At 40.2% G+C, this 17,521-nt stretch overlaps 2 protein-coding genes across 2 annotated transcripts; both read right to left on the bottom strand.

Moving 5' to 3' along the window:
* Positions 1 to 8,852: 8,852 nt before the first annotated feature.
* Positions 8,853 to 10,633, bottom strand: LOC131597546 (uncharacterized). Its single transcript, XM_058870237.1, has 2 exons — positions 10,201 to 10,633; positions 8,853 to 9,949 (listed from the first exon to the last, which is right to left on the bottom strand). The coding sequence occupies exons 1-2, from the start codon at positions 10,631 to 10,633 to the stop codon at positions 8,853 to 8,855; spliced, it is 1,530 nt and encodes a 509-aa protein (XP_058726220.1).
* A 2,074-nt stretch (positions 10,634 to 12,707) lies between these two features.
* On the bottom strand, positions 12,708 to 13,559 carry LOC131597545 (uncharacterized). Its single transcript, XM_058870236.1, has one exon. It carries the CDS (start codon positions 13,557 to 13,559, stop codon positions 12,708 to 12,710), a length of 852 nt encoding a protein of 283 aa, XP_058726219.1.
* Positions 13,560 to 17,521: the final 3,962 nt, after the last annotated feature.

Raw genomic sequence — 17,521 nt, 5'->3', positions numbered from 1 at the left:
CTCAGTATTCAACTGATCCACCAATTAATCATATCAAATGCACATTTAGCTCAGACTTTATGATCCATTAAACATAATCAATATATTTAATTCCTATTAACCAAGTCAAAATTACCATTAATAAAAAAACTAAGATTAAAGAAGAGGATTAGGTTTACTCTTGGGACTAACCATCTTTTCACGTGAAACTCAGAACCTCTCTTCTCCTTCCTCACTTGCGGCAGCCGTGAAGACTTCTTCTCTGGCGAATCTCACCGAGCTCCACCTCAAATCAACAATAAAACCATGATTCCCTCGTCTGGATCCCTTTCTTAATCCGTTCATTTTCTTCTCCAATCCGAAATCACAAGCTAATAAAACCTAGAACACTCTTTTCTTTGGTGCTTCATAATGCTTCTTCTCTTGCTTTATGTAAATTCACAATGATGAAGGTGTTGTGTTGTTGCGGTGCGTTAAATCCAAACGCTGATGATGCGTTGATAGACGAATAGGGAGAGGAATCGGTGATTGATGGTTTGCGATCTAGATGCGTTGGATGTCGCACATGAAGTTTGGAACAATTGATTTGGCGGGTGAAGATTACTGAAATATGAACATGATGAGGTCTCCGCGCGAGTTGAATCGGACGTGGCTTGCGAAGTTGTTGTTGCTGCGAGATTACGAGACAGTTGCGATGATAATGATGATTCTTGTGATGTTGATGATTTTCTGAGGAGATTCTGAAAGAAATCGAGATAGTGAAGAATCACGATGAAGTTTGTTACATTGTGAGGTGAGTTCCAATTCTGTTTTCTCCTTTATATCTTTTCTACTGGATTTTCTGTTATGGTTCTCTATGATGAAGAACGTGAAGTCAAAGATGGAAGGGATTGAATCGTCCAATTGATGAATGGTGAGAGTTTCTTTCAATTATGTTACAGCTTCTTCCTAATTTTCTGTTACCGATTCGATTATATACTCTCTTCTTCTGCAAATTTGAAGTTGATGATGAACGTGATGCGGTTCAGAATATGAAGATTATGGAGTGTGGAAGGTTGAAGAAGTGATGAAGACGAAGATCGAGGTTGGATATTGGATCAGTGACGATTTGCTGTGAACTCAGATGCATGTCTGAGAGTTTGTTAGAGGTGATGAATTGGTGATGAATCTTCCGAGTTTTCTGGTGAGGATTCCATGAAGATGAGGATGCGATGAAGGTGGTTATCGAGATTCAATCGAGATAGAGAGGAGGTTGATTCAATCTGAAGTTTGTTACGATTTTTCCTGTTATGCTCTCCTCTCTGATTTTTTTTTGTTGTGCTTTCTTGTTGAACCCCCTCCTTTTCTGTTTCTGAGAATTTTTCTTCTCTACTGAGTTCGGTTTTTTTTGTAGGTTCATTTCATATTATTAGCTTGCGCATGATGACAAAGGATGTGGATCAAGGACGTGAAACATGGATAAGGCACAAAGACTCAATGTAAAATTTGGATATTTGAATTTTTTTGTAATGAATTTTGTATGGGATTGTAATGGGCTTTGTAATTTTTTGTAATGAATTTTGTAAAAATGGATTTCTAATGGACTTGAATGATGTAATGGACATGGATGTATGGATTTTATAATGAATGATACAAACCTTCATGAACTTGTTATGAACCTTAAAAGAAACTTGTAATGAATCAAGATAGTAATTTGAATGAACTTTGCAAATGGAGATTCATCTTGAATATTTGACATAATTGAAACTCGAAATTTAAATGGACTCTTTCAATATCCTTCGTAAACCAATGACACATGGAATGAATGAAAATTGAATGAATCTACCTTTGCTCCTCAACTCAAATTCAAATCTACTTGCAAAACCAACAACCAATAATAGAGATCACAATATGAGTCTATCATCATCATCATCCCTCGCATCATGACTTAATCTTCGTAACTCGGAGCATAAACCTTTTGACTTAACAATCTCAAAACAATATAAACTCTGTATTATTTTCTCAATTGTTGAACGACGAAATAAACGTCGTTGATAACTTATGGCACGAAGAAAGAGGGCAAATTTTGGGGTGCAACAGCTGCCCCTATTCAAACTTCTTGAACCTGACGAGTGAGAAACGAAAGTTTCGAACCGTTCGGTTGGAAGGAGATTGAATACCTGAATGAACTCGAAAATTTGCGCTATTGATCAATAGAAGGTTCCATCTAATAATAAGAAGGCACGTACCACCCTGCGAGCAGGGAGAAGAAACTTCAATTGACTTGGATAATTAAATAAGCTCCAACTTGCGATAAGAAGGAACGGGCACCCACAGGCAGGGGAAACAATTCAAATGATCTAGTTATCAAGAGAAGGAACATCTCGACTGATCTGGGCATCAGGCGTAGTAGATGTCTCCGAACTTGCATCGGGATAGATGTCTTAGGTTGATCTGGGAATCGAAGGAGATACATCGTTTGATCTGGACATCAACGGGTAATAAGTATCTCTGATCTGGGAATCATGATCTGGGAATCAGGGAAGACATCTCTTCTGATGCAATTAAATCATCAGGTAGATATTCCTACTAATCTGGGAATTAGCGGCTAGCTCCTTCGTAAGACCACGGGGATCCGGAGGCGGTTCCTTCAAAACTGAACTGGAAATCAGGATAGGAACAATATCTCTTCCGAACTGTGTACGCCGGGGAAAGAATGCCTTTAAACTGATTTGGACATGATGCCAGAAAATAAGTAGGACAATTTTCATCTGAAAGACAAAGTCGATCAGGTAGACATCTCCATCTGATCTGATGATATCAGTGGCTTGCTCCTTCGAAAGATCGACAAAGATTTGGAGGCGGTTCCTTCAACTAATCTGAATCTGAATATTAGGGTAGGAACAAATATCTCTTCCGAATTGTATACGCCGAGTAAAGAAAGCGTCTTCAACTGATAGTTAGGCATCAGGACTGGGCAGGCGAGTTCTTCTTCTGAACAAACTAAATCATCAGGGAGTAGATATTTCCAACTAATCTGATGCATCAGAGGGCTTGCTCCTTCGGAAGATCGACAGAGATCCGGAGGCGGTTCCTTCAAAACTGAACTGAATATCAGGATAGGAACAAATAACTTCCACCGATCTGGGGGCATCGGGAATAGGAATGTCTTTGAACTGATCTGAGTTGTGCCAAAAAATAAGTAGAACAATCCTCTTCTGATTCAAAACATCAGGATAAGTGCCTGTAATGACTAGGCGAATATTGCTCTCTAGGGAGCATTTAAATATGGATAACTTTCCTGCAGAAAGAAACAGATATGATATGATTTATGCATGATGCATGTATGAATGTATATGAAAATGAAATAACGTTTTGAGAGGGAAGGCGCTATACGCTTAGAGAATGTAATACGAATGATGCATGATTCGAATGTTGCTCAGGGAGACAACGGAGGAGCACTGAATCGCTGAAGCAGTCATGGATAGAATATAGAACCCTGCGGGGAGGACAAGATGAGTGACTAGAAGTCACAAACTGCGAGCTGGCAAAGATTGATCAGAAATCTGCTGGATGTGATCAAACCTAGACGCGAGCTCTGGTTGGGGAATAAATCCTGCTTGAGGATATGAACATCCCACTTAACTGCTTGGGGAATATTCTGGCAACTTCACTAGAGAAGCAAATTATCGACACACTGGGATGAGGAAATAAGAAATCCGCTAGGGATAAGGAACTCGGCATAAGAACCTCTGGTTAAGATCACTCTATTGGGGAACAAGATGACTCTCCTGGGGAAAACAAGTCATTATGTTGGGGAGAGAAACGCTCTACTGGGAGAGTGAAGCATTCGGGCAAGGAACCTCATTAAGAGCTTGCTGGGGAATCAGATACCATTTAATCATGATTCAACTGTGGAGAAGGTATTCCACCGAGGCATAAGGCTTCTGAAGCACGAAAATTTCTTTGGTGAGGAGATGAGAATCTCTCACTTGGCTAGATCCGCCAATGCACTGACATGGCGTACTTGAAAAGATGTACCTACGAGATAAACAAATTAAAAGGCCCCAGGATATAGCATGACATCTTGGCCTGCCACCCTAGTTACACAAAACTTCGAAGTAAATTCAAAGATTTTATCATTTCTAATCATGTATTGTAAAAGCAATGCAGTTTTCATATGCAAAGTTAACACAAACTCAGGACGTTTTATGCAAACAAATCAGTAAAAGAAAACAACTTTTGAGATGAAAAGAAGCTTTATTAATAGATATATAAAAAAACATTTCCCGAAGAAGGGCGAATACATTTATGAAGCAATTCCTAGTAAGAGGTAATTGTGCACTTTTTAATACAAGAGAAATGGCAAAGTGAAACAGATATCCATTAGTTTCGATCTCACTATCACTTTTATAACTTTGACGTTCTCATCTCCTTGCTTTAGAAGACCGTACTTATTAGGATTGATCACTGCTCGATTTAATGATTGGTTGATGTAACATCCCGGAACTTGTGGACCCGACAGGGGTTTGTGAGTGCTTTAGGGATTTGAGTTGCCAAATGCGAACTCAAGAACACGGAGTCTTGCTTATCCCTCATTCGGGAGCCCTAAACACAGCGATTAGAGTTTGTGAATGCTTTAGGGATTTGAGTTGCCAATGATGCAAACTCAAGAACACGGAGTCTTGCTTATCCCTCAGTCGGGAGCCCTAAGAATTTCAAACACATGTATGGAGAGTGATTGCCAAGGTGGCGTGCGAGATGTAGTCGTTCGCTTTTGCCCCTTTTTTGCCTAAACCGCCCTTTCGGGTTTTCAACTTAGCGGGTATATTTGTTTCTTTTTCATTCTTTTGCCTGATTCATTTTCTTTTTTTCTCTTTTTTTTTTTCTTTTTTTTTCAAGTCTACGTGAAGTATTTTTTTACTACATCTGCGTTCACAGGATGCGGAAAGTTCTCGCCATCCATTGTTGCAAGCATCATGGCACCGCCAGAGAATACTTTCTGCACGACAAAAGGGCCTTCATACGTCGGAGTCCACTTGCCTCTAGGATCGCCCTGAGGAAGGATGATTCTTTTGAGTACCAGGTCGCCTGGTTTGTAGCTTTAGGGTCGCACCCGATTGTCAACAGCTTTCCTCATCTTCTTTTGTTACACCTGACCATGACCAATAGCCGCCAAACGCTTCTCATCAATGAGGTTTAACTGATCCATCCGATTTTGTACCCATTCTGACTCGTCAAGCTCGACGTCTTTCATAACCCTCAGGGAAGGAATATCAAATTCAACTGGTAGTACTGCTTCCATACCATAAACAAGTGAGAAAGGAGTTACCCCTATCGATGTACGCACAAAGGTGCGATAACCATGCAAAGCAAAAGGTAGCATCTCGTGCCAATCTCGGTAGGTCCCTACCATCTTCTGCACAATCTTCTTGATATTCTTATTAGCCGCTTCAACAACGCCATTCATCTTTGGACGATACGGAGAAGAATTGTGATGCTTGATCTTGAAGGACTCACAAAGCTCCTTCATCATCTTGTTATTGAGATTCGATCCATTATCTATAATGATCTTCTCAGGAATCCCATAACGACAGATTATGTTGTGTTTCATGAAACGGGTAATCACTTGCTTGGTGACATTCACATAAGATGCAGCTTCAACCCACTTGGTGAAGTAATCAATGGCAACCAAAATGAAGCGATGTCCATTAGAAGCAGTAGGCTTAATCTCTCCAATCATGTCAATGCCCCACATTGCAAAAGGCCACGGAGAAGTCAAGACATTCAAAGCCACAGGCGGCACTTGCACTTTGTCAGCATAGATTTGGCCCTTGTGACAAATTCTAACATGATTATGACAATCAGTTTCCATAGTGGACCAATAGTAACCAGCCCTCAAGATCTTCTTAGCCATCGTATGCCCACTAGAATGGGTACCAAACTCGCCTTCGTGTATTTCTTCGATGATTTTCAACGATTTTTCTTTTATGACACATCGGAGTAACACACTGTCGTGATGCCTCTTATACAACACCATACCGTTAAGGTAGAACCTAGCTGCAAACCTTCTCAAAAACTTCTTATCAGTCACCGACGCTTCGGGCGGATACTCTTGAGTTTCGAGGAACTTTTTGATATCACGATACCAGGGATTACCATCCAATTCGACATTATCCTCAAAGCAGAACGTTGGCTCGTCCAACCTGTTGATAGTGATGTTAGGCGCTTCATTGGCCCACTTTACTTTGAACATGGATGCTAGAGTGGCGAGAGCATCAGCAAGATTGTTCTCTTCTCTGGAAATATGCTCGAATGTGATCTCGTCGAAGTACGGAATAAGTCTCATCACATGCTCCTTGTATGGAATCAGATTCTGATGGCGAGTTTCCCAATCTCCATTGATCTGGCTAATGACAAGATTGGAATCCCCATAAACTTTCAAGTACTTGATTCGCAAATCGATCGCAGCTTCGATACCATATATGCAGGCTTCATACTCGGCCATGTTATTAGTGCAATCAAAACAAATTCTGGCTGTAAACGGAATATGAAAGCCTGATGGAGAAGTAATTATAGCTCCAACACCATTCCCGAGTGCATTAGAGGCACCATCGAAAACGAGCGTCCATCGCGATCCTAGTTCGGGTCCTTCCTCTGGTCCGGGAATGTTACAATCTCTGATTTACAGGACATCCTCATCGGGGAATTCAAACTTCAATGGTTCATAATCATCGACAGGCTGATGCGCAAGATAATCTGCCAACACACTACCTTTGAAGGCTTTCTGGGTAGTATACTGGATATCATATTCAGTCAAAATCATTTGTCATCTGGCTACTCTTCCAGAGAGAGCGGGCTTCTCAAAGACATACTTGATAGGATCCATCTTGGAAATCAATAAGGTGGTGTGAACCAACATATACTACCTCAGTCAACGAGCAGCCCACACCAAAGCACAACAAGTTTTCTCGAGTAGTGAGTATCGGGATTCACAGTCGGTAAACTTTTTGCTAAGGTAGTATATTGCATGCTCTTTTCGGCCAGACCCGTCATGTTGACCCAACACACATCCCATTGAATTTTCAAGAACTGTGAGGTACATAATCAAAGGCCTTCCTGGAACTGGAGGCATTAGTATCGGAGGTTCCTGCAGATACTCTTTCACCTTTTCAAATGCTTTTTGACAATCATTATTCCACCTGGACGTCTGATATTTTCTTAGTAATTTGAATATTGGTTCACAAGTGGCCGTAAGATGAGAGATGAATCTAGCAATGTAATTCAATCTCCCTAAGAAACCACGAACCTCTTTTTCTGTTCTCGGCCCAGGCATCTCTTGTATGGCTTTTATTTTTGAAGGATCGACCTCAATACCTTTTCCACTAACAACAAAGCCCAACAACTTTCCAGATCGAACTCCAAAAGTGCATTTGTTTGGATTCAAACTCAGTCTGAATTCCCGAAGCCTTTCAAACAACTTCTGCAAGTGAACCAAGTGTTCTTCTTCAGTGTGAGACTTTGCAATCATGTCGTCGACATACACTTCAATCTCTTTGTGAATCATGTCATGAAAAAGAGTCACCATGGCGCGCTGATACTTTTCCCCTGCGTTTTTCAACCCGAAAGGCATGACTTTATAGCAGAAAGTTCCCCTTGGTGTGATAAACGTTGTTTTCTCCATGTCTTCTGGTGCCATCTTAATCTGATTATACCCAAAAAAGCCATCCATGAAAGAAAACACCTTAAAAGGAGCAGTATTATCCACCAACACATCAATGTGGGGAAGAGGAAAATCAGCTTTCGGACTCGCCCTATTCAAATCTCTATAGTCCACGCACATCCTGACCTTTCCGTCTTTCTTAGGCACAGGAAAAATATTCGCAACCCACGGCGGGTAATTCACAACTTGCAGAAAGCCAGCATCAAATTGTTTCTCAACTTCTTTCTTAATCTTCTCAGACATATCTGGGCGAGTCCTTCGAAGCTTCTGCTTGACAGGAGGACTATCTTCCTTGAGAGGTAGACGGTGTACCACAATATCTGTATCAAGACCCGGCATATCCTCGTAGGACCAAGCAAAGATATCCGCATACTCTTTCAACATAGCAATAAGCCTCTGCTTCACACTATTCTCAAGTACTGCCCCTATCTTGACTTCTCTGGCCTGCTCTTTAGTGCCAACATTCACCATCTCGATTGCCTCCTGATGCGGCTGAATCGCTTTCTTTTCTTCCTGTTTCAACAATCTGGCCAACTCGTCGGGGAGATCACAATCTTCATAAGCTTCCTCCTCGGCTTGGTAGATCAGATTATCAAAATCATAATAAGCAATAGCGGAACTGTTACCAATGGAATCCGTGGTAATGGAACATCTGCATGATTGATGTTTTTATTTTAGTTTTATTTTTATTAAGCTATGTGCAAGGGGGTGCAAAAGGAAACATTGCCATTTAAAGAAAAAACATTTAAAAGAAAGACAAGGAACAAAACATTTGGATGCAAAAAACTTCCTTTTATTTCATGAATACTTTGAAAATGCAAACTGTGTGGCCCTACAAATGATTCACTACGCCTTGGGCAGAGCGTAGGAATTATTGCATGATAAGAAAAGTAAAAACAAGAAAATTACTCCTGAGCCTGTGTGACTTGAATGACATCTTCAATTGTCTAGTTGTTGAGCTTTGTTCCAGGAATACTTGGGCGGATCCAGCTATCAAAATCACAGTCACAATCCACCTCTTCACCATTGACAATGGCATTGACCTGACCTTCTTGAATGACGCCACCCTTTATAAACTTGACTGGAGTGAAACTTGACGTTGGAGACGCAAAGCTTTTCCTACCAGGGTTGAAACCGAGACCATTTTTATTGAACTTGGGGCGCACATCAATCATCTGTCCCCACCCCTCACTTTTACCAGTTTCCACAACCACCTGTGATCCTTCAAGAAAGACATAAACGTTTCCGGCTTCTTTAACTCACAAAGAGGAGTTTTCACAGCATTCACAGCCTCAAACGCCTGAAACGGGGTCTTGTGTATTTCACCTTCAATCTCCACATAGCGGAAAGAAGATAGGTGACTCACAATGTAATCCTCCTCACCACAAACTGTCACAACCTTACCATCAATTGGATATTTCAACTTCTGATGGAGGGTGGATGTCACAGCGCCAGCTTTGTGAATCCATGGTCGTCCCAACAAGCAGTAATATGCAGGCTGAATATCCATTACATAAAAAGTCGTAGTGAAAATCCGAGGACCAACTTGGATTAGCAAGTCATCTTCTCCAAACACAGATCTTCTCGAACCATCAAAGGCACGCACTACCAATTTACTGGGCCTCAACTCAACACCAGCATAGTCAATCCTCATGAGGACCGATTTGGGAATCACATTCAACGAAGAACCAGTATCAACCAGGACACGAGACAGAGTTGTCCCTTTGCACTCTATAGAGATATGTAACGCTTTGTTGTGATTTCTTCCCTCTGAAGGGAGATCAGTATCAGTAAACCCCAAACCATTCCCTGCTGAAATAATATTGGCAACGGCCTCCAACTGATTCACAGATATCTTCTGCGGTACGTAAGCATCATTCAGAATCCTAAAAAGAGCATCTCTATGGACATCTGAACACATCAACAATTGCAAGATGGAAATCTTTGATTGGGTTTGGCCCAGCTGCAGAACAACTTTGTAGTCCGATCTCCGGATAATTCTTAACAACTCTTCCACGTCTTTAGAAGACACAAGATCACCAGCTGTCCCTTTCTGAATCGACGGGTTACTTTGATCCTCAATCACCACTTGTTTACCTTTGGCCTTCGCCAAAGCATCAACATTGTCTTGTACTTGCTGAGGAGAGAAGACCCTGCCACTGCGAGTAATTCTACCAGTACCAGCGAAATTATCGGCATTTGCAACTGCATCCTCAACAGATTTCTCTTTCAGCCCATCCTCTTTCTTCGTGCCATAGTAATACACATCTGAGCCATAATGCCAAGGAATGGCCTTCCACTCTCATATGGAACTGGTCCTGGCACGGTAATCATCAAAGCCGCTGGTTGTTCCTCATATGGGATACTAACAGGTATCTGAATAGGTACTTGGATACAGATTGGAACAACCGGCTCATAAGGAATTGAAATCATAGAAACCTCACCATTCTCGCTCTTCGCACCTCTCAACCTTCAATAAAATTGAAGAGGACCCTCATCAATCAATTTTTGCACCATACCTTTCAAATCAGCACAACCCTCAGGTTGACTCTTACAATTCTTACAATCGATACCACAACCCGGGAAGATGCCACTATTAACCAGATGTTGTTTCACAGACACAAGAGGAAAAGCCAAGCAGCCCACATCGGATACAACACTTATCTCTTCACTCTCGATGGCATTCACACCCGAACCTCCGTGAGTAGGCATCAGATTGTTGACAATATTGGGTGTGGGAGTGAACTGTATCACATTTTGATCCAATAGGTCCTGCACCTTGTTCTTCAAAGCGATGCATCTTTCGGTATCGTGCTCCGCGACACAAGAATGGAAAGCATAACGCGCATTCACATTGTAGTTCGGAGACAGTGTATCTGGCGCATTTGGAGCATCCCTCAAAGTGATTTTCTCAATCTTGAGCAGATGTTGCAGCAGTTGGGCATATGTCATTTGGAGCATCCCTGCTGATGATGTTGTTGCTGCTGCGGCACAGGAATAGTTACAGCATTAACCTGTGAATTATTTCTCCCTTGACTATTTCTTCCGTACACGACATCCGCATTTCCTTCCTTCCTCCTGGCATAGCCCTCAGCTGGCTTTCTTCCATTAGCAGCGTTAGAAGAGGCTCCCAACTGAATTTTCCCCATTTAGAGGCCAATCTAACCACGTTTTCCATATCTCACCATTTCAGAAAAATTGGCGGAAGCACTACAGGCCAAGTAGTAGTATCCAGACAAAGTACTTGTGAACATGTCGATCATCTCACGCTCATTCATAGGTGGTTGAACTCTTGCCGCTAGCTCGCGCCATTTCTGAGCATATTCCTTGAAGGAATCTTTAGGACCTTGAACCAAACTCTGAAGTTGAGTTCGATTCGGCGCCATGTCCATGTTGTACTGATAGTGCTTAATGAAATCTTCCACAAGATCTCTCCAAGAATGGATGTGAGATCGCTCAAGTTGAACATACCACTCCAAGGATGCCCCAACAAGACTATCCTGGAAGAAGTGCATCAGAAAGCCTTCCTCTTCGGAATACACAGACATTTTCCAATAATATGCTTTGACATGTATCATTGGGCAGGTCGCACCATTATACTTGTCAAAGGTCGGAACCTTAAACTTTGGCGGAATCCTCACGCCTGGAACCAGACCTAGATCATTGATATCCATACCTAACACCCCTTTGCCTTCAATAGCCCTCAAATGTTCCTCAATCAGCCGAATCTTACCACCATCATCCTGCACACCTTCAGCACTATGCCTTGACAGTTGATCCACATTCTCAAAATCAAAGTCTTGATTTCCCCGATTATGATGACCTCTTCCTCCAAGGAGACGAGACGGAGGCGGCGGCGGAAACCCCTGATGCTGGTTGAAAGGATTATAAGGCACGTGGGCAGGTTTCCTGAAATCGTTCTCATCGTGGTTGTTCTCAATCCGTCCGGATACATCATCATATAACCCATATTGTCCTCCATCATTCTCAGTTTTCCTAGAATTCTCAACGAGAACTCTCAAATCCTCTTGACCTCTAGTGACGTTAGCCAACACCTCTATAAATTGAGTCATCTGCGTGTTCATCTGTTCCATCAGTTGAACTCGCATTTCAGCCATCTGTTCATGTATCTGTTCCATTTGTCGCCTCTGATTGCCTCGAGTACCGTAACTGTGTGAAGAAGCAATTGTTGTTGAACAAAAGCCCAATCAGTTACTCAAGAAAATATCTGGAACACCTGTTATGCATGCATGATAATGTATGAAATGCATGGATATGAATGCAAGCGACATGTTTAATATTTCCAAGTGTTCAACGCATTGATTCGTAATTTCTAGCAAAATATAAAACCAAGCAATGGGTTCCGCACAAGAACAAACATATCATATAATCATCAAGGTAAGGCATACAAGAAGTTCATTACAAATTTTCAAACAAAGATCCATCCCAATAATCGATCCCATCAACAAGCCTGATGGTGATCAATAACAAAACAACCAGAAAACAAACATCAAACACTACTCTCGAACATCACTAATCTGGCTTCTGAGTGAGCCCTCGAATGATCTCGTCTTTCTCTTGAAGTTGATCTCTTAGAGTCTGATTCTCTTTCAACACTTTGTCTAACCGGGCTTGACTTCCTTGGAGGTGACATTGTAGCCTCTTTCTTTGTGCATATCCTTCATCAATTCTATCATCACTGCGTTGAAGCACTGATGCTAAACTCGGTATTTCCGCCTCGTGTTGGATTTGCAACTCCTCTTTGGAAACCGACATTTCGTCAAGTTCCCGTTGTTTCTCTAAATACCTGACTTCAGCTTCTTCTAACGCCTTCTTTAATTCAGTAACCTCATCAACAACAGTGTTACCAACGCATTGTCTCTTTTGTGCCTTGGCCTTCCTGCCAGAACTTTCACTGATCATCCTCAATTTACGACTCAAGTCTTTTTCTCTTGATTGACGTCAAACAACTTCATACTCAAATCCAAGTTCTCTTCACGAAGTTGTTCATTGGCATACGTTGTCTTTAGAAACTTCCCACCGACATATCAATAGGAAAATCAGGACCATGCGTGTACAAAAGGTCCTCAAAAGGGAAAGGCAACTCATTGTATTTTGCTCTGTTCTCCACCCACTCCGCATAATCAGGATGAGCAATGCAATCTCTTTTCCCCAGCTCCGCTTTGACTCTCATTCTAACATTAAACCATGCTCCGAAAGCTCTCTGCAATTCAGTGTTGTCTTGCGATACATCATAGTACAAGGATTCTTTCACAAATCTATCTTCGGGAGGACTCACCAGATCAAAACCCAACTGACGCACAGTGAGACGTGGGTTATAATTAATACCACCTCTAACTCCTATGAGAGGAACATTATCAAATTCCCCACATTCAGACACCATCTCGTCATCTTTCCAATCTAACTTTGGAGTATACCAGCGAATGTCCTTAGCCCTTAATCCCATCAATCTTTTCGCCCAGGTCAAGGAATCTCGAGTAGCTACGAAAGCTCCTTTGCAAGGCATATGACTGTTAAACCACATGTATAACAATGGAAGGCAACAGTTCACAACACCTCCTATGTCCTTATGCTTTCTAGAAGGCATATGAACTGGGTTTCCTGTCATGAAAATACGGATGGCATTTATGTCCACAAATTTAGGTATGTTGGGAAACAAGACTATCCAATAGACACATAAAGCCAATAAAGCATTGAACCCCCTCCACGCTCCCTTGTCAGCAACATCATGAGCTTCCTTCAACAAACACTCCAAGGAGATACCAGAACGGTTAACCTTAGATTCAAAATTAGCTTTCACCCATGACTGGCTCAAATAAAGAGCAGACGCCAATTGATCAGACGACGGAACCTCCATAGTATTCTAGAACGGAACTTGACGCTTGACTGGAACTCCCATCAGATATGAGTATTCCTCTAAGGTAGGCAACAACTGGAAGTCCACAAAAGTGAACCAACGTAAAGGAGGCTCGTAAAACTGCAAGAGTGTGTGAACTCCCCCTTCCTCGTATTCTGTCAAAGGCGAGTCCAAAATATCCAGTATCTTTCCATATTTCTTCTCAAAGACAACTCTGTTTGCAGGCGGAGACCTCTCAGCTAAAGCTGCCAATGCCCCCAAGGAAATCTTCACAAATTTGTATCCAACATTGCGACTCTTGTGTGGACTCATCTTAGGTAAACCTTTGCTCGAAATTAGAATAAATATTGTGAACACCTGGAAATAAGAAACATGAATGTTAAAATGATGCAAAAGACAAAAAAAACATGTTATGCATATCATATATCTGGACAATGCTGCGCTGATTTTCTAGTATCGACACGAGAGTATCAGGATCAAAGGTTTAACACTGCAACAAAACACCAAGAACCAAATAACCACCGAAAAAGCCACTCTTGTTGTACCACGTCTGAATATAATCAAAGGTAACAAGATCAAAGCTCCGCCGTCATTTCAGAATACCAAAATATTAAGCGTAATGAGAATAGACCAAATAAAGGTCCTTCCTCAAATCTGAACTAGCGGCATATCACACACAATGAGAACAAACCAAATAAAGGTTCGGCCTCAAGTCTGAAGAAACAAATGGTATGTAGGAGCCAAGGTTTCCTGTCCCAACCAAAACCTCACAAGTAAGAATCCTAAACACACACAGGATGTCCCTAATGGTTACCAGGAATTTCGAACAAACAATGAGAGCGTCTGCCTACGGTAATAAGCATGCCGGACAAAGATCGCCTCACCGAGTTCTCTCCTGGTTGTGGTATGTTATGCCAACTCTACGTGCCAGGCGCCACGAGAGCCAACATAACTATCCACGCTAATCTAAGTGTATACTTGGTCTGGGTAATGGACCTTTTACCTCACAGTAACATCCCGACCGCCAAGAAAAACAACCAGCCAGCACAGCAGTATATCCAGAATATGGAAAGCGGTAAACACATAGATGCAAATGCATGCAAGCAATATATACAATGATGCTAGCAGTAAACACACAAACACCCACAGAATAGAAATCAAGCAAGAACTAGGAACGACACTCAGGTCTTATGTCCCCAATGGAGTCGCCAGCTGAAGCAACTGGAAAACTCATCGAAACAAATAACAATGAAGTCGCCATCGAACATCTATTTCTCCTACACACAGGAATGGAAAATATCGAAGAAAACCAAATAATAGCACAGGTCTTAGAGAAAGGGTAAGGGTGTCTGTTACGTGAGGGGAAGGTATTAGCACCCCTCACGTCTGTGGTACTCCACAGGATCCATTCTTGCTAATTTTCTAATCTAAGGGTGTGTATGTATGTATCATGTTATGTGCTAAGGGAAACAGGCAATGGAAGATATACAAATAAGAGGAAACATGCAATGGAAGCAATAAGCAAATAAGCAAGTGTGGACCTCCGTTTTTTAATACCGGGCCATACCTCTGATCTGTAGAGATACGTGAACTGACTCTTTTTATCGCTTAATGCTTTCGCATTTTTGAAAATTCACAGAGTCGCCACCGACCTTTTATTTTATCCAATTAAGGAAAGGTTTATAAAAGAAACAGAAAAAAGACCTTTAAGAAATTCTGGGTAAGGGGGTAGGTTATACAAAGGGAAGGTGTTAGCACCCTTTGTATCCATGGTTATCCATGGGCTCTTAAGTTTTCTTAGCTCACTTGTTTTTCGATCACTTTTCAATTGCTCTGAAATTGCTCATATGTGGTTTCAAATACTTTTGTAATTTTGAATTTTGTAATGATCCGTGTGTGGATGTATACAAAATGTTTGTTTATCTTTCGAAAGATGTTTTGAAAAGAACGTTAACTTTGTAATGATCCGTGTTTGGATGTATACAAAGTATTGTCTTTTTTTTTGAAAGTTTTGTTTTGAAAAACAACAGTGTATGAGATTTTGTTTGTTTTGATTTGAGCAAGCAAACTAGGAGGTCTACCCTGAGTTGTAAGGTCTTTATCCTATTTCCTTTAAAAATCTATCCTTTCACCGGATATAAACGCAAGGTTCGATTTTGTACTCAAAATAGTAGAATTTTGACTTTGATTTTGAAAAGAATGTGAAGGGATTACCTTAAGAGGTGCAAGCGTGATTGTGATTGTATTCAGATATTTTATCTTTGAAGTTAGTGATCTAACGGTTCAATTTTATCTTTGACATACACGCAGTTTATATTTGCTGGAAATTAAAATGCGGAAATGTAAAGTGCGGAAAGTAAATCTACGCTATTACATCGATTGTGCAGGAAACGTAAACTAGCCTATTTACATGAATTTGACATCCTATACATTTATCTAGGAATTTAAATTGCAAGAAAAATAAAAGGCATGTTTTTTGGATTTTTTATGATTGATTTTAATTATAATTAATGCCTGATTAATTAAATTAAAATGAAGAAAAAAGATGAAAATAGATTTAAACCTAGAAATTAAGTTCAAAATATGTACAAAATATTTGTCAATTAATTTTAAAACAAAAACTAATTTTTTTGGAATTTTTGAAATTGATTAAGCTAATTAATACATAATTATACAAATAATTATACAAATAACTAAAACTTAAAGAGAAAATTATTCAAAATATGTACAAAATTAACTTATAGTATATAAACAATATTTAACATAAAGAACAATTTTTTTTATGATTTTTTGATTGGTTAGAATAATTAAAAAGCAAATATATAAATATATACTAATTAATTACGCAAAATATTGAAATTTTGAAGAAAAATAAAATATTTTTATTTCAGAAAATAATATATTATTTTAGAAGTCTAAAAATATTTTTTGTGTATTTTTTGGATTTTTGAAACTATTTTTAATTAATTTAACAAAGAAATTAAAATAAAAATAGAAAATAAAAGGATACTAATCAGATGTGGTATGCATGTGAGGGAACATGATGTAGCTGCATGATCTGGCGCGTTGGATTAGGAGATGGATGGATCAGATGGTGGAAAGCATGAGGGACCATAGCACGTGGAACACCTGCAAAACACTGAATCCAAGGTCAGTTTAAAAAAATCACGCGCGCGCCTCCCATCCAATCAGAGGACGCCACGCATCATCTTCAACCTTCAGATGGGCTTTTACACCGTTCATTTGCAGGTGGTGTAAAAACTCCAATCTTTTACACCTGTTAATAATAGAGAATACAAGCAAACATGAGTATAAATTTGGCGCGATGCCATGGTTAAGTTCGTATTGTTCATGCGATTTTAATGGTGCTATTTAGAACTTCTAATTTTGCCTATTTCAGAAAGCCCTAAATTTTAGGTTATGAACCCTAAAATGGTAACTTCGTGTGTAAGCGTCTAAAACTTAATTAAAGTTCCAGAAATGATCTACACACCACACCAAGTCCAAATATATGTCTACATCGTGCTAGATATGCTTGTGTTATGAGATACAAGTCAGTTTTAGTTTGGACAAATCGTGACCTGTGTAGCTCGATTCAGTGATGTTTAAGACTTGCAATTGATTGGAATAGTTTCAGTGAAGCTCAGAGATGATGTTTGAATGCTTAGTTTGTATTGAAATGGACTGAAATTAAAAACTCGAATTTGAATTTTCTTTGAATTTTTTCAAGTGGTTACAAGTGTATTACGAGTAAGGCTTTCTTTCTGAACTTGTCTCTCTTTTGTGAGATGTTTGGAAGTGTTTATTTTGTGTTGATATTGAGTGGAAATATGAAAATGAAAATTACAAAGTTTGGAGAATTTTGTGAGAATTTTGTGAGCTTTCTTGCTATCTCCCTTTGCTATTTTCGTTCTCCTTTGATTGTTGGAGTATGCTCGCCTATTTATAAGCCATGGAGTGCT

The sequence above is a fragment of the Vicia villosa genome, linkage group LG4 (genome assembly GCF_029867415.1).
Source record: "Vicia villosa cultivar HV-30 ecotype Madison, WI linkage group LG4, Vvil1.0, whole genome shotgun sequence".
Classification (NCBI taxonomy): Eukaryota; Viridiplantae; Streptophyta; class Magnoliopsida; order Fabales; family Fabaceae; genus Vicia; species Vicia villosa.
This window is presented reverse-complemented; position numbering and strand designations above follow the sequence as displayed.

Excerpts from the sequence above, each read along its gene's own strand:
- LOC131597546 (XM_058870237.1), bottom strand. The coding sequence starts at position 10,633 with ATGACATATGCCCAACTGCTGCAACATCTGCTCAAGATTGAGAAAATC. Across the intron at positions 9,950-10,200 it reads GGGTTGTGCTGATTTGAAAG|ATGTGTATTACTATGGCACG; the intron begins GTATGGTGCAAA and ends ATTATGGCTCAG.
- LOC131597545 (XM_058870236.1), bottom strand. The coding sequence starts at position 13,559 with ATGGAGGTTCCGTCGTCTGATCAATTGGCGTCTGCTCTTTATTTGAGC.